This window comes from Clarias gariepinus, chromosome 9, assembly GCF_024256425.1.
Source record: "Clarias gariepinus isolate MV-2021 ecotype Netherlands chromosome 9, CGAR_prim_01v2, whole genome shotgun sequence".
Classification (NCBI taxonomy): domain Eukaryota; kingdom Metazoa; phylum Chordata; class Actinopteri; order Siluriformes; family Clariidae; genus Clarias; species Clarias gariepinus.
In genome coordinates, this window is record NC_071108.1 from 22,787,092 (window position 1) to 22,805,284 (window position 18,193).

The 18,193-nt window shown below is 37.3% G+C and overlaps 1 protein-coding gene across 1 annotated transcript in view; it reads right to left on the reverse strand.

Moving 5' to 3' along the window:
- ikbkb (inhibitor of nuclear factor kappa B kinase subunit beta) overlaps positions 1-18,193 on the reverse strand; it is a 91,260-nt gene that overhangs the window by 49,308 nt on the left and 23,759 nt on the right. Inside the window, exons 4-8 of the mRNA XM_053504919.1 lie at positions 8,434-8,551; positions 8,282-8,351; positions 3,314-3,402; positions 3,088-3,177; positions 1,533-1,657 (exon numbers count right to left, since the gene is read on the reverse strand). Of these exons, the coding sequence (XP_053360894.1) occupies positions 1,533-1,657; positions 3,088-3,177; positions 3,314-3,402; positions 8,282-8,351; positions 8,434-8,551 (492 nt within the window). The remainder of the gene's footprint in view (positions 1-1,532; positions 1,658-3,087; positions 3,178-3,313; positions 3,403-8,281; positions 8,352-8,433; positions 8,552-18,193) is intronic.

Sequence of the window (18,193 nt, forward strand, 5' to 3'; positions counted from 1 at the left end):
CTGCTGTTACGCTCGCGCACACACATAACACACACACTCAAACACTGACACACACTAACAACGAGAAAGAGTGTGTGTGTGTGCGCGCGAACACTAGTAAGAGACGAGCACTAAGACCCAGCAGGGGAGATGATTACCCGCAGCGCAAGAAAGAGAAAAAACGTTGGCACAGTTGTGATCACGTGACACTCGGCATCAAATCAAAAAGCGCATGCATAATACATAATACTCGGTGCTCGTAGACCAAGACAATGCTCGTTTTTCAAGTCAAAAATGATTAAAAATCTTTGCTCGTCTTGCGGAACACTCGTAAACCGAGTTACTCGTAATCCGAGGTTTCACTGTGTATACTCACACACACACACACACACACACACACACACACACGATTATAATTTAACATATAAACTTGTACAAGCAGTGTTGTTAAGGCAGTGGTGGCTCAATTGGTTAAGGCTATGGGTTACAGGGCTATTGATCGGTAGGGTGGGGGTTCAAGCCACAGCAAGGCAACCCTATCTGCTCCAGGGGTGCTAAATCCTAGCTGACCCTGAGCACTGGCCCCAGCTTCCTAACTACTAAGAAATGGAAAAAGAGAGGGCATTAGTCATTGAAGCTTTCTGTCACCAGGGAATGAGAACCTGTTGAAAGCTGAGGACATGGCTAAAGTCTAATACAAGGCGCTCTAGACAGAAACCTGTTTCAGTCTACTTTGGGCCTCGACTGATTGGTATAAAATGGTCCAGTCAAAGCCTGACCACATCAGTTCTAGATTTTATGGCAAGACTTTACCAGTGCTAAACACTGATCTCCATGCATTGCAAACAACAAATGTCTCAATTTTGTTTAAATAACCTTGGTCTCTCTCTCACACACACACACACACACACACACACACACACACACACACACACAATGTACAGTGTAAATGTACTGTATCAAAAATATCCATGCAATGTACGTAGCAATGATATTATTATTTGTTGTTTCACCCAAATGATCCCTGTTGAGTCTGGTTCTTCTCAATGTTTCTTCCTACTACCATCTCAGGGAGTTTTTCCTTGCCACTATCACCCTCAGCTTGCTCACCAGGGACTATCTGACCATTTTGATTCATACACATTCAAATTGCATACAAACTTAAATAATTCTTTTGATTATGTAAAGCTGCTTTGGGACAATGCCAATTGTTAAAAGTGCTATACAAATACAATTTATTTGAATTGAATTAAATTATTTATGCTCAACCAAAAATAAATGCAAATTGGCGTGTTTGTTGCCAATTTTCTTTTTTTTTTTTTGGTTGAGCATAAATAATATAATTTAAATGGATTTTCAAATATTGTTGATACAATTTTAATTTGCCAGGTGCAGCTCTGCATCTTGGCGCAATAGATTAAATTTGCTTCCTTGGGTGCATTCTGTCAAATTATTTAAAATGTAATACTTTGAATAAGATTAAGGTTAAAGCTCAAAGACAAAATGGCAAAAGCATCAGAAAACTAGGTAAAGTCTTGTGGAATAAAACATACCATGGTACAGGCTGCCAGGTTGGCAAAAAGGGTCTGAAACCAGTGATGCACTCAAACACCAGAGTCCCAAAACTCCAGTAATCCACTGTCACTGTGTACTTTTGCTGCTCCAACAACTCAGGTGCCTGAATAGAAAGTAAAAGAAGAGAGTTCCATGTGTTCATATGTCACTGAGACTTAAGAGCTCCCTTTCTAGATGTCTGCAAGGGTCTTAAAGTTTGCGTTATATAGTATATACAACTCAAATTCTGAAAAAGTTAAGACATTTAATTTCAATTAAATAAAAACTAAAAGACTTTCAAATCACATAAGCCAATATTTTATTCATAATAGAACATAGAGAACATAATAGATGTTCATCCACTAAATTTAATGCCTGCTTCATCCACTAAATTTAATGCCTGCTACAGGTCACAAAAAAGTTAAGACGGAAGCAACAAGGGCTGAAAAGCCCAGAAATTTTGAAAAGATTCAGCTGGGAGAACATCTAGCATCAGGTCTGTAACACGATTAGCTATAAAAGGTATGTCTTAAAGAGGCAGAATCTCTCAGTAGTGAAGACGGCAAACGCTCTCTGTGAAAGAGTGCATTAAAAGATTGTGGAATATTTTAAAAACAACGTTCCTCAATGCGAATTGCAAAAGCTTCGCAAATCTCATCATCTACAGTGCATAACGTCATCAAAAGATTCAGAGAAACTGGAGAAATTTTTGTGAGTAAGGTACAAGTCCAAAGACCTTTGCTGGATCCCCATGGTCTTCAAGCCCTCACGACACTGCATCATTCATAGGCATAACTGTGTCATTGACATTATTATCTGAGCCCAGGAATACAGTACTTACAGAAACCACTCTCGGTAAACACAATTGGTCATGCAGTCCGTCGTGCCATCTGCAGATGCCAACTTAAGCTCATTCAGGCAAAGGAGCCATATGTGAATATGGTCCAGAAGCGCCATTATGTTTTATGGACCAAGGCCCTTTTAAAATAGACTGTTTCAAAGTGAAAAAGTGTTCTATGGTCAAACAAGTCAAAATTTAAAATTTTTGTTCACAGTCGCCATTTCCTCCAAGCTAAAAAGGAAGAAGACTTTCCAGCTTGTTATCAGCGTTCAGTTCAAAAGCCAGCATTGCTATAGAATGGGGGTTCATAAATGCTGCTCACAATCGGCATTTATAAAAGTGACGTTTATAAAAACTTTATAAAAGTGACGTTTTATTTAGCGAGTATATACTTGTGCTTTTTTTTCTGGGATACTGATTTAATATTTCGTCTGCTTTGCAAAAGATGCCCTGAAAACTGGTTCTCACAAAGATCACACGAGGAAAGACACGTAATATTACCTGTTCAAAGAAAAGCATGAAAAATCAGAAAAGACAATTGAATTAGAAGGTGTGTCCTGTGTGTCTAGCAAACCCACACTTACTATACGCAAAAGCCTTTATACTTATGTTTTTGACACAATCTCTACTGTGAAAACTGCTAGATTCAATTTCATTTTGTTTTATCCCTGGAGGTCATAAAATAAAACTGAACAATAAGGAAAGTTACATACCAGATACTGCAGCGTTCCTACAAATGATGTGCACAAACTGCTCTGGTCTAGCTCCTTAGCATAGCCCAAGTCAATGATCTTATGTATTAACTGCAAGAGACAAGTTGGGAGTAAACTCAGAGAAACTTTTAGATGACAAAAGTAAATTAAGATGCCATTTACATAGCAAAGAAATTAGTCTAAAAACTCTTCTAAAAATTCACTTTTAATTTAAACACACACAGACCCTTTTTTCCCCCTGTTGTAGAACAATGTTCTCTGGTTTGAGATCCCTGTGAATTATCCTTTTCTTATGAAGGTATGTGAGGGCGGAGGCTGAAAGGAATAGCAGACAGATTATTGATTAACCAGTCATGTCCTGTAATTACCCATAAACTGTTCCAAAATGATTTACTGAACAGGTAAAAAAAAATTTCTGTAAAGAAGATTTCATCAAGCTAGATGATGTTGACCTTTAAATGGCCTGATGTTGACCTTTAAATGGTCATTATAATGGAACATTAATGCTGTCATGTATAAAATAAAAAAATATCAAAAATTATTTTCAATGCTATTAAATGCCAATTCATAAAGCACACCTGTGTCAGAGTAGTTGCCCTTATAACATGTTGAAATCATTTCTTGTTACTGGAATATAAAGTTGAAATTTATTTATTAGGTTTATTAGCTGAAATTTTTGCTGTAAAATCTTTACCAAAGCCTCCTGAGAGTTTGTAAAAACAGTAACGCTTCTTTTTAGTTTAGATTTTTAGATTTGAGGAAAACATAAAGAAGGAAAAGGATAGCACTTAGTTTTATGATGATGATTTGTGTTTATTCTCTCGACTGTAATACAAACCCACTTTGTGAGGTCACTGCTTCGTGTTTTTTGATAGGGTTGGGTTCAGGTGAATGTGCAATTAGGGTGATTTAAACTATGTGTCATTTATTTTAGCTTTAACCTCAACAACAAACTTAAAGACAAAGACAAATTAAAGAAAACAAAACATAACGGACAAAACAGTATATACATAATGTTCTGCTGGTTAATTAGATAAATAGAGTTGTAATTAGTTGGTAAAAAAAAAAAAACAACTGGCTACATATGAAGAGCACTCAAACGAGGCATTTATTTTATATAAAGCACAGTTATAAGAATTATAAGAGTTAAAACTACCTCATAGATATAAAGATAGTTTTACTCTCATATCTGTGTTCCATCTGCACTTGATCCAACTAGTTCTTTGATATCATCAAGGCTTTCAGTCATGTTTTATGAGGACACCAGATCCATGCTTAGACTACCTATTTTATATCTAAAATGCTTCCCTCCCAGGAACTCCTTTAATGGCTCAACCATGTAAAAAAATCAATTGGACTATACAGGGGATGTGGCAATAAGGCTAAATTGAGTTGTAGTAACATGCAACTGGTATTCGTGAATGACTGTGTACAGTGGAACCTCGGATTTCGAGTAACGCAGTTTACGAGTGTTCCGCAAGACGAGCAAAGATTTTTAATAATGTTTTACTTAAAAAGCGAGCGTTGTCGTGGTTTACGAGCACCGAGTATCATATGTAACACATGCGCTTCTTGTTTTGACACAGAGCGTCGCGTCATCACAACTGAGCCAACGGTTTTTCTCTCTCCTGCTCTGCGGGTATTCATCTTTCCTACTGGGTCTTAGGCTACGTTTACACTGTCAGGTAAATGTGACCCAATTCCGTTTTTTTGCTCATATGTGACACATATCGGATATGTTCTATGTCCGTGTAAACAGGAAAAAAACGCATGCATTCCGATATTTCGAGATCGGTTTCAGGCCTCCTTCATATGTGGAAATAAATCAGATATGTGCTAATGTGCCCCCCCCCCTTTTTTTAATGCTTATTAGGGCTAAATAAAATTAAGAAATCAGTATTTGGTGAATGAAGCATATGCGCAGGCTGCAATGATGCCGTTTTCTCCTTCTCCGTTTTAAAACCATGGTGACGTTTCGCGAACTTTGCATATATTTGCATACTTCACTTTCGTCTGTCTTGGCTGGTGTGTAGCGCGAGACCCTCCCTTTAAGTATGCGCGATTTTTCAAATGGCATGGCAAGTGTAAACACGTGAATCGGATATGAGTCATAGTTAAAAGAACGTGTAAACAGACGGTCAAAAAAAATCAGATATAGGCAACAAATCAGAATTGGGCATCAAGACCTGCAGTGTAAACGTAGCCCAAGTGCTCGTCTCTTACTGGTATAATCAACATCCGTGTGTGTGTGTTTTTCTTTCTCTTGCGCTGCAGTGTGTGTGTGTTGTGTGTGCATGCATAATTTGACACCGCGCCGGTTACACACAAACACACACACACACGCTCGCTCTCTTTCTCTCTCGCCTTTACTGTGTGTCAGTGTTTGAGTGTGTGTATTATGTGTGTGTGTGTGTTTTTCTAACTCTTGCGCTGCAGAGTGTGTGTGTTATGTGTGTGCGCCCATAATTTGTGTGTGGCCGGCGCAAGGTCAAACACACACACACACACACACACACACACACACACACGCTCTCTTTCTCTCTCGCCTTTACTGTGTGGCAGTGTTTGAGTGTGTGTTGTGTGTGTGTGTTTTTCTTTCTCTTGCGCTGCAGTGTGTGTGTGTTATGTGTGTGTTTTTCTTTCTCTTGCGCTGCAGTATGTGTGTGTTGTGTGTGTGCGTGTAATTTGACACCGTGCCAGTTCACTCTCTCTCTCTCTCTCTCTCTCTCTCTCGCCTTTAATGTGTTTGTGTGTGTGTGTGAGAAACAGAAAGGGGGGGCTTCACTCACACACAACCGGCACGGTGTCAAATTACACTCGCGCACACACATAACACACACTCAGCAGCGCAGGAGAGAGATAAATTGAAACACTTATCTGTCGGGATTTTAATTTTTACTTTTTAAAAGGTAACGTGCAGGTCAATTTGTTTTATTTTTACCATATACTTTGTGTTAATTATTTTTATGTATTTATTTTTTTGGGTTGTGGAACTAATTATTTTATTTTCCATTATTTTATCAAGGCTTAAAAACTTCTTTTAAAGAGCAGTAAATGACCTCTTTATTTAAACTATGTAAAGAAACTTTTAGACATGAAAATAATACACAGATAGCAATATTATTTAAATTCATAACAACTACCTTTAAGCCCTGCTGTTTCAACATGCATGACCATGCATTAATTAAATTAGCATTCAAGGTAAATTTCGATTAAAGCATTTTAACATTTTATCTTTTTAAAGAAAAAATAATGATGTTGGTGCATTTATTATATAATATAATTGTTTGATACACTGGCAAACCTACCAACATTGAACCAGCTGAATTAACTGGTTCATTTAATTTATCTAGACAGAGGTTTTAAAAATTTTACAGTCTGTGTCAGAGATTTTAATTTTAATTACTATCCAATTCTCTATCAAACTGTGAAACAATATAAATTGCATTTAATTTTACTATCTGCTCTCCCTATGACTAGACAGAAAACCCTATGTTAAATGTGTGTTAAGAATCAGATATAACCAACCATCTGACTCCAAATAATAACCTTAAGTTTTTATACTTAATTTGTTTTAAATAACCACCCATTTTTCACATTGTGATAAAGCACTACAAATACATAAAAAAGAGGTCCCATATTGGCATCAGCACATTACTCAATAAGAGTTATAGTACAGTATAATATAAAGTGGAGAATGAACTTCTGCAACCTCAAAAAAGTATGATAATTCTACAAAATGATTATTTAAAAAAATTCCTATACAAAAAAATAAACACATCAATTCACAACATTAATGAACAGAAAGCCTAAACATGTTTTATAATAATATAATATAGAAAATATGAAAAACTATCTAGTTTAAAGTGTTTGTATGTGCCCATGCCATGCAATGGTTTGATCATGTCAATGCTAAACTGGTCATTGCCAATGCAATCAAGATTTCAACAAAATATTATGGTGATTGTTTATCACTGTAAAATAAGCATTCTGTAGAATAAAATAAATATATACTTTAAACTAATATAACTGGGTTTGATTATTGATCAGGCAATTGAAGTATCATGTGAATCATAATAATAATAATACTATAATTTATAAGATGTTTTATCTACTTAATATTTTATAGCATCATTTAATACTAAATTGATTAAAAGGATTATTAAAAAAGAATAATTTGTGTGTGTCTAAATTTGTGTGTTCTTTTGTTATTTGTTGATTTAAAATCATTATTATGTAGAAAGTTTAGATGTTATTTAGTAGACCTAGCAGAAAGTCATTTCCTGCTTTTGGCACTGATTAAGCTAAATGTTTAAAAAGCCTCGACCATGAATGCGCTGGGTGGCTGATAAAGCCTCTTTTCAGGTTGGTTTAAGTGTAGTTTCTCGAATGGTTAAGTGTTCACCATCCTTAGAGTAGAACCCTACATGCGAAATAAATATAGACATATTTATTTATTTAGGGGCACTGGTGCCTCAGCGGTAGGTTTCTCGCCTGCCACGCAAAAAGCTCGGGTTCAAACCCCAGCCACTTTAAGCAGTCCTAAATAGAAAGCCCGGATAGAAAATGGAAGGGTTGCATCAGGAAGGGTATCCGCCACAAAACCTGTGCCAAGCTTGTATGTCCGCTGTGGTGACCCCTTGCTGGGAGCAGCCAAAAGAACAACAACATATTTACTTATAAATAACCAAATACATAAATAATCAGTTTTATAGTGGAAAATGAATGCACAAATGATTTTGCAGCATTGTGAAAAGCGCAATTTTTTTCATACATTCCGTGAGTTTTTCTCACCCACATTGAGTTTTCTCACCCACCGTGAGTTTTTCTCACCCAAGCACTGATGCTAATTGTAGTCAATAATGGCACCTTTCATGGATTTACACATGGGTGTGTAGTACAGTTTATTTATACAGTTCTTACTTTTTTACAGTCTTACATTTTTATATACTATACATATTTCTATTTTATTTTATTCTACTTTTTAACTGTAACAAAAGATAGTATTTTCTATTTTATTTTATTTCTTTATTCTTTACTATTAGCATTTGTGTCTCCTTTCATCCTTTTTTTCTTTTCGAGGTCACAAACAGTTGTGTAAGCATTTCACTGCATATTACCCATGTGACAAATTTAATGTGAAAATGAAAATTTTATTTGATATGGATACTATCTATTCTGTTTGTATACCCACATATATCTCGCAGCAGGATCAGAACGGAGCCTTCTCTCATCCCACAGCAGTTCTCCAGTAGGTTGAGATACTATAAATGCATAAAACAGAGATTACACTGAAAGTCTTTAAGGCATCTTTCATCTTCTATCACACACTTTACAATAAAGCACCTTCCGAAGATCTCCTCCTTGGCAGTATTCCATGGCCAGCAAAGGCAGGTCATTAGTGGCTAATTTCTGCAACTCCTCAGGGACCTCTCTTGCTGCCACCACATTTACATGATTCAATCTGAAAAATTAATCAATTAATTGACAACAGGAAATCAGAACATAACAAATATCAAAAACTATGGTATCCTCAATAGTTAAGATCATTAGTTGCTCATCTATGTAATATTAAACTTTAATATACCCAATGTTGACGGACCTATACTTTTAAAATAAACACAAATGAAATTGAAAGTTAACAAACATCAGACTAAACTTACATGTAAAAATATTTAGCAAGAATTAACCCCATATCAGTAATTCAACAAACACACAAAGTATTCTTTGTCTCCATGCTTTGGGAAGAAGGACCACTTTTGATGTTGTCTTAACAATACATAACAAACCTGCTTAAAATATTCTTTAAGTACTACTGAATTAATTTCTGAAATGAAAAAAAGGAACAAGCTCTGGGAAAACATCTGGGACTGATGTCTAATACATATGTTATTATTAAGATCGTAACACCCTGCTGTATAAGTGCATAATAGCTACAGGGAAAGCTCCAAAATCTCTCCTTCACAATGTCACTAGCAGTTTTAGATTTCAACTATTTAGCCTTGATATTGATATGGCAGGGTGTTTTATGGCAAAACATCTTTTAAGTCATTTTCAGACATGAACTCCGTTTTAGAAATTGGACTGAAATTTAAGTGGTTGGCTTTATGTATAAATATGGTCAATAAATACCGACCCTTAATTCATACAATGTTGGTAACTTCTATAGAGCACACACATAATTACGGCTTCCTGATTACATAGAACTGAGTACAAAAAAAAAGCCAACCAATCACAGCGAACTATAAAATAAAGCTGTAAAGCAGTGAGACATGTTGCGCAGGTTTACCCGCTAGACTACTTTATTTTCATCTTGGGATGGAAAATGTAAGATTTCCTTAACAATAAAGCCCAAAGCTCACTGTGTTCCCAGTGTTAAAGACTTTCCCATAACCACTATAAGCAAAACTGAAATTAGCACAGCTGCATATGTCACACATAAATGCTGTTAATAAATGCTTGACAGACATTTTACAAGATCAAGATTTTACAACATGTGCCTGTATTTAATGATTGTTAACATGGAATTTTAAAAATCTTGGGCTGTAGACAGAGTTTAAGCTGAATTTCTTGCCTCATCTTAAGCTTATTCACTCTGCATTTCCAACCCACTTTTAAATCAACAAATCCAAAGCACCTCAGCAAAGTATTGCTCACACACACACACACATATATTCTTCCTCCCTTCTTGTTATGGGAGAAATTGAAGGAAAAAAGAACTTAATATTTTTGGTTATTTCTAGATATTGCCAATACTGTTTATCTGAGATTTTGTTCGATCTAGTAACCTTGGGTTATATTTTACGCCCCGTCATACAATCTGGCAAGAATCTTAAAAGAATGGAAAATATAGCATGGCATATAGGTTTGTTTGAGCAAACATATCCAGAGCAGTCTGAGGTGAGGGTATGTAAAATAACTGAACTGAGAGCACAGTATGGCAGACCAACCACAGTCCGTTTATATTCATTCATAGCTCAGCAGCATGCAAATAAAGATTCACTAAAGACAGATGAAAAAATTTGTATTTCATACAAATATAAGGAAATATACAGGGCCATTAAAGTTTAAACTGTCCACAAGTTTAACGTAGTAACAGAAAATTGACAATAAACATTATACAAATGCTATTGAAATTTTAAACCGTAATGTTTTTTTGTACAGCTGCTCACATACAGATCTAACTTCTAACACTAACATAAAATCAATTAATTAATCTAACAATCTGTCCATCAATCTGTCTGTTTATCTATCTATTAGTATATCTATCTTAAACTTACCTTTGCGGCAGATGAGAAATTCATTTAAAGTTACCAGTCTCTAAAATCACTAATTAATAGCTCCTCAGATATGAGCCTTTATGAATAATTTACAGAACATAAGCAGCAGATACATCTCAACATAAACTGTTCAGAGCAGATTATTGCATGTATTGGACGACTTTAACATTGTTTTTTTTAGAAAGATAATGCGGCTGCCATTTGGATGGCATGCGACTGCCATTTGGATGATGTGATTCCCCCTCCCCCTCCTGCCAGAAAGGCTTGTCAAGATTTCACAGTAAACATGCCCATTCAAAACCTATTTATTCATTCACCGGGTGCCACCACAGGATGGCGCTTTGTTCTCAAAAACACGTTAACACAAGCCAGCAATTTCCATGTAATAAACTCAGAATGTCGCTGTTCTTCTCCTCAAAAGATGCTAAAGCTTCAGAAATACTATTAATGTTGCTATTACACTGATTATTATTATTAATACTGCTGCAAGAAACTTCTAAGAAGAGTGGTAATGCCTTCTGAAAAATGCCTTCAGAATCTGACTGAATGTTGTCTGGATTTAGATAATTTCAACATTTATTTATTTTCTGGGTAAGAGTTAATCTGTAGGTTATTTCTGTGACTGGAATATAATGTGAGGCAGTTCACGAGAGACACAAGCTGAGGTTAGACTTCAGGAGCTATTGAGCTAAACACTCACTGACCTTTGCACAGTAGTGCGAGTGCTTAGTTATCAAAATTTGGGTAAAAACCCTAAAGTGTTTCACATTTAAGAAGTAGGGCCGCTTCAACACTTGGTAAGTTATAGGTTGACTTTGGACATATATATTGCTTATATATGTCTTGTAAATAGTTGATTAAACTTATGGACACAGCTGTTTAGAAGCAGTCCTAAACAAAAGCAGATTTATCATGGTTTACCATATAATGAGAAATGTTAGGGGGGAAGTGCCTCAATTTACCACTGGCTTTTACTGACTTTTTGCTTTAATTAGGCAAATGGTGGCTATTACTAAAAAAATCTGGGAAACTGTAACAGTTTAAACGAGAATACTGCAGCCTCTTGCTCCTTCCTTACCTGTGTGTGTCTGTGCGTGTCTGTGCTGTCACTTAGTTATCACTTTTGCCTTATGGCACAGTGCTCCATCGTGCTGGAAAATGCATTGTTCTTCACCATACTGTTGTTGGATTGTTGGAAGAAGTTGCTGTTGGAGGTTGCTTTGGTACCATTCTTTATTCATGGCTGTGTTTTTGGGCGAAATTGTGAGTGATCCCTTGTAGTGCTCATCTTTTCTTCTCTGGACAAGCCTTATTCCAGATGCCCAAAAAAATCATAAAGAGTCTTCATCGGAGGATATGACTTTGCCCCAGTCCTCAGCAGTCCATTCACAATACTTTCTGCAGAAGATCAATCTGTCTCTAATTTTTTTTTAGAGAGAAGAGGCTTCTTTGCTGCCCTTCTTGACACCAGGCTATCTTCCAAAAGTCTTTGCCTCACTGTGCGTGCAGATGCACTCACACCTGCCTGCTGCCATTCCTGAGCAAGCTCTGCACTTGTGGCACTCCGATCTCGCATCTGAATCCTCTTTAGGAGATGATCCTGGCGCTTGCTGAAATTTCTTGGACGCTCTGAAGCCTTCTTAACAAGAATTGTTAACTTAAATTTTTTCCTTGAAGTTCTTGATGATCCTATAAATTGTTGATTTAGGTGCAATCTTAGTAGCCACAATATCCTTGCCTATGAAGCCATTTTTATGCAACGCATTGATGGCTGCACGCGTTTCTTTGCAGGTCACCATGGTTAACAATGGAAGAACAATGATTTCAAGCGTCACCCTCCTTTTAATATGTCAAGTCAGCCATTTTAACCCAATCAGCCTGACATAATAATCTCCAGCCTTGTGCTCGTCAACATTCTCACCTGAGTTAACAAGACGATTACTGAAATGATCTCAGCACATCCTTTAATGACAGCAATGAAATGCAGTGGAAAGGTTTTTTGGGATTAAAATCATTTTCATGGCAAAGAAGGACTATGCAATTCATCTGATCACTCTTCATAACATTCTGAAGCAGCAACTTTTCCAATTTCCAATATTTATGTAATTCTCAAAACTTTTGGCCCTGACTATACTGTATGATGGGTGCACTTTTTCACGTGTTTTCCTTAAATACCTTGACATGCCCATTGTAAGATCCTGAGGGCCTAAGTTATTTTCTGCTAAGAAGCCCTCATACCTATTCCATAAGACAATAAGTACAAACACACAGTAACACTTGACACACAAATGTTCAAACTACAATCCTCTAGGCCTGTCGCTACCGAATATTTTAGTCATATTCTACCAAAGTATTCTACCAAAAATGTAATCGATTAATTGAGTAATCAGATAAAATGTCATTTTGCTTAATTAAACAGCAATGTAAAATATATAAGATAAACAAAGATTAATTGATTTTCTTTTTATAAAAATCTAATTTTATTTTTTTAAATGCATATAGCATTTTATCAAAAATAAACATTGTCATTATTCACAATACAGAGAGAGAAAAGGAAAGGCAAGAGTTTATTAGTGATAGTACGGACTTTAATGTTGGGCCTATGACAGGAAAGGCAAGAGAGATGGTTGATATGATGCAGAGAAGAAGGGTGGAAATACTGTGCGTCCAGGAGACCAGGTGAAAGAGCAGCAAGGCTAGAAGCTTAGGATCAGGGTTTAAATTGTTTTACCATGGTGTGGATAGAAAAAGAAATGGAGTAGGAGTTCCTAAAAGAGGAGTTTATTAGGAATGTTCTAGAGGTGAACAGGGTATCAGACAGGTTAATGAGTATGAATCTGGATATTGAAGGGGTGATATTAAATGTTGTTAGTGGCTATGCCCCACAGGTAGGATGTGAGTTAGAAGAGAAGGAGATGAAGGAGTTAGATGAAGTAATGCAGAGCATCCCCAGAGGTGAGTGAGTAGTGATTGGTGCAGACTTCAATGGACAAGTTGGGGAAGGGAACAGAGTTGATGAAAATGTGATGGGCAGGAATGTAGAAGGACAGATGGTGGTGGACTTTGCAAAGAAGATGGAAATGGCAGTAGTAAATACTTTCTTCCAGAAGAGGCAGGAACATAGGGTGACATATAAGAGTGGAGGCAGAAGCACTCAGGTAGACTACATCTTCAGTCGACGTTGTAGACAGATGCCAGGAGGATAATGGGAAGATAGAAAGAGTACTTTAAAGAGTTGATGAATGAGGAAAATGAAAGAGAACAAAGAGTAGAAGAGGTGACTGTTGTGGAGCAGGAAGTAGCAAATATTAGTAAAAGTGAGGTGAGAAGGGCGTTGAAGAGGATGAAAAGTGGAAAGGCTGTTGGTCCTGATGACATACCTGTGGAGGTATGGAAGTGCTTAGGAGAGGTGGCAGTAGAGTTTCTAACTAGTTTGTTTAAAAAGATCCTGGAGAGTGAGAGAATTCCAGAATAATGGAGGAGAAGTGTATTGGTGCCAATTTTTAAGAACAAGGGAGATGTGTAGAGCTGTGGCAATTACAGAGGCATAAAGCTAATGAGCCATACAATGAAGATGTGTGAAAGAGTAGTGGAAGGGCAGAGGTGAGCATTTGTGAGCAGCAATATGGTTTTATGCCTAGAAAGAGTACATCAGATGCAGTATTTGCTTTGAGGATAAGTACAGAGAAGGTACAGATCTGGCCTTTAAAAACGCACGTTTTCGGAAAAGGGATCCCACGACTTGGGAGCACAAGCTGGGAAAATGCCCTTTAATACCTTTAGGGAGCAGTCGTGTTTCAGTCTAAAGTATTGTGTGTCTACTGAAGCCGAAAAATGTTATGTCTCTTAGGCGCCCATTGACGGCAAGCGACAGAGCTTATAAACGTGTTAAGCTCAAACTGATATGTATTAATTCTTTATTTTCATTCAGAATTATTATTATTAGTAGTAGTAGTAGTTCTCCGAATTTATTATTATTATTATTGTAACGCACCCGCGCGTGTGCAAAAGGACTACAAAGATGTATGACGTTAGCCTATAACAGTATTGTTTTATTGTTTTTATGCGCTTTAAATGCAGACGGGTACTGGTGGCTCAGTGGTAGGTGATTCGCCCGCCATGCGGGAGACCCGGGTTCGATTTCCAGCCAATGCTCAAAATGCCGGTGCTATTCGCTAAAATGCCACGATATAGCCATTACATTATCAAGTTATGCTTCAGTACTAAATGCATGTTTGCAATTGAGAATTTTTTTTGCCTAAGCTATGAAACACATTAGCACTCACCTCACAGTTGCTATAATTTAATGATTATCATAAGCAAAAAGTGTAAAACAAAGGATTCACATTTATTACATTTTCACCCAGAGCGGGATTCGAACCAGGGTCTGGACGATTTTATGGGATATACGGATATTATACGGATATTATTTAAGCAACGCCACACCACATGGAAAGCGGCAAAAATGCTTCAATTTCATTGGCTGTCACTGAGTGTCAGCTATTCATGACTGGCCCCCGCGAAACCGGAATCCCCGGGCTTTGACTGCGCTTTCTCCATTCGTTATTACAGGGGCGGACTGGGACCAAAAAGTGGCCCTGGACCTCCTGGCCCACAGCAGCCCACACCATAATACATTGGCTCATTAATGTAGAGATACATTTTTAACACCAGTTACTAGTATAAAAATATAACACAATACAGAAATCAATGCTATTTAAACATGTTATTTGAAGTATCACTGAACATATATTGGATCAAAGAAACGGAAAAAAAAGAACATCAAGACAAACAACATATAAATCTATAAAGACAATATTTTAAAAGGAATGGCAATAAAACTAAACAGGTGAGCTAAAATAAAATCAGTAGCTGCAGTAGCTCACGCTAGTAAACTAGTTACTTAGTTTAATTATTATGGTAGTCAATATTAACACGAAATAATGCTGAGAAACATTATTTCAATTAATATTGACCACCATAATAATTGCTAGCACAAGTTAATGCTGCTACTAATTTTATTCTGTTTGTTTGCTATTCTTTTTATTTGGCTCTGGTAGATCAGGGGAGACGTGTTGGTCATCATCAGCATGTATTATGATGTGGGATGTGGTGCGCTGCTGGATCCAGCCTCACTGTCCCTGACCTGTTATAGGCAGAATCTGTTCATTTGAAGCATTTCACAGCATTTACCTCTAAAGCTTTTTCTTATTTTCGCGTAACCTTTTCTTCTTCCTCCTTTTCATTCATGGAAATTATTATTAATTTGCTCAGAAAATTCGCTGCATCGAGAAAGGATCAATATCTAAAAATTTAAAGATGCCCACGTGTGTGGACAAAGAATACAAAAGTGTATAATCTTTAATAAAGTTAGCCTAATAAAATATTGTTTCCAATGCTGAAGCAAACATGATTTTGTTTTAGTCTATTTATTGAATACAACGCGACAGCACGCTCCGAGGTGAAGCGCACCGACAGTTACTGTAATCCCCCATCTCACCTCTACAACAGGTGTGAAGTCATCAAACCGGTTTCGCTGCTGGGGGAATTCACAGAATTGGGGGTTTTAAAACAAATTAACAAGACCGAGCAGACTTCAGACAGGGGGTTTGGTTGGTTAGAAGTGGCGCTGACGGGGGCGGGAGGGAGTCTCGCCCGGGGAGCAATTCAGTGTAGAACCGCCACTGCCTATTTTCCACCACATCACGTACTTCCCTGATCTCCATCTCCGCGCTTTGCTTTTATAATGTGGAGCAAGCCCGAGATCATATTAACGTAGCATTCATCATTCAAAGTTATTCATATCAGTGTATAGTAAGTGCGATTTGAAAAGTGCTATAACTCCACCTGCCACAGTTTCAGCCCAGAGGAACAATCTGACTACATGTGAGGTGCCATGAAAAAGTATTTGCCCCTTCCTATTTTTTTTCTTTGCATATTTGTCACACTTGTATAGGTGGAATTTCACCTAAACACTTTAGGTGAGAACGTATAGGTTAATATGTATAGGTGAGAACAGCTGATTCACACTTGGGGAGAGTGAATAATTTGCATTTGAATGTTGTCTGGCATTGTAAGCACACGCAGTGACACTAAAAGAACAATAGGATTAATAGGAATAGGAGGCACTAAAGAGGAGGATTTTAATTTAGACTATAAAAAAATTAACCTGCGTCTATTTTTAGGCGTGCCAGCTGCCACTTTTTAGTCTTATAATGCCACATGACATGCTGGTACAGAGCTGGACATAGCTCATCCATGCCAATGATCCCGGGTTTGCACCCTGCGCTATAAAATACGAGTACGACGACCATCCGCGGACAGCAGCTCCTGCCTCCGTCTGCTCGCGCTGGCTCTTCTTTGAAGTCCCTGGGGCGCGTTCCATTTGCCCCGTTTGCATGCCGCACTTCCGCGTTGTGTGCGCGTGTCTCACTCACACCGCGTAGTAAAATCCACTGTAAACCAACAAACCCCGAGTATTTTATAGCGCGGATTGGAAGCCCGGGAATATTAGCAAGGAGAGCTCTTCTTCACCATCCGTGCCTAATTCCGCAGCCCCGCTTCTTCGCATATCTGAAGGAGAGGCCGCCTAACTAGTGAGCGAGGAGCGATATTGATTTGGGCGCACGCCGTGACAGGCTGAAAAATAACGATTGTCCTCAAGAATTTAACAGATGAGGACTCTGATTAATGTGCAAAAACTATATAATAAAACTTTATAAGACTACATGCCTTTATAAGACTCAACTTTTATTTAAGCGCACTCACAATAACAAAAAAACGTGATTTTATAAATGTTTGAAAGCAAATAAGCTGCGCTGTTCTGTAAACTTGAGCGCGTTCTGGTGAACTTGAGCGCGTCAGAAAATGAACGCAAACGTTTTTTTTTAATGGTCAGAGTCAGTCTGCTTGCTGTTTTCCCGACGTGTTCATAATCATTAGTCTACTTCTGCCGGTGCGCTCTGGAAAACTTGAAAATGAACATGCGGCTGAGCGCTGATTAAAACTATAGAGTAAATTAAAGAGGAGAATCACGATGCCGAATCAAAGTCCTGAGCCCAAACCTAATTTAAATTAAATTAACAAATACTATAAGTAAAAAAAAAAACAATAGACCACGTTTAGAAACCGTTTATAAATTCTTTCCGACATGAGTTGGCCCGGTGTTATGCGCAGAGCGCCGGGAGATTTCCTGAAGCTCCGAAATAACTGGGGCATTTTTTCTAAATAGATGCTTTAATAACTGATGGAGGTTTTGAGCTGTATATACACGCAGTTTTGAGGGGTTTAAAACGAATTAGTCCGAGCAGACCTACATGAAAGATGAGAAGTGAGTAACTGCGCGCGCTGTCGCGGTGTATTTACTGTACAACACACGTTTATCAACCTTTTGATAAAAACGATGCCTTTTGTAAAGTGAAAGTACTTTACAAAAGACAAACTGCTTTATTTCAGTTATAAATTCACAATCACATCACATTCCAGCTATTATTTCCAGCCGTGGTTAAATAATGTATGAAATAATTATTAAATGCTGGACACAAACAGCAAATATGATGATTATTATAAAAAGCCCGAAGAAGTTCGTGGTCATAAAATAATATTTACTTAATAATATAATATATATAGTTCATTCATGTCTTCTGATGAGCTCGACACATTTTTTACATTTTAAAAAAGATATATTGGCATATTCACGAGTCAGGACATTCGCATAGTTAAGACTATCAGATTGCCTACTATCAGGAAATTAAATTAATTTCAATACCATTTAAACCGAGACATTGCCATGTCTTTCACTGTTTTGTCCCTGTTAAAACATTACA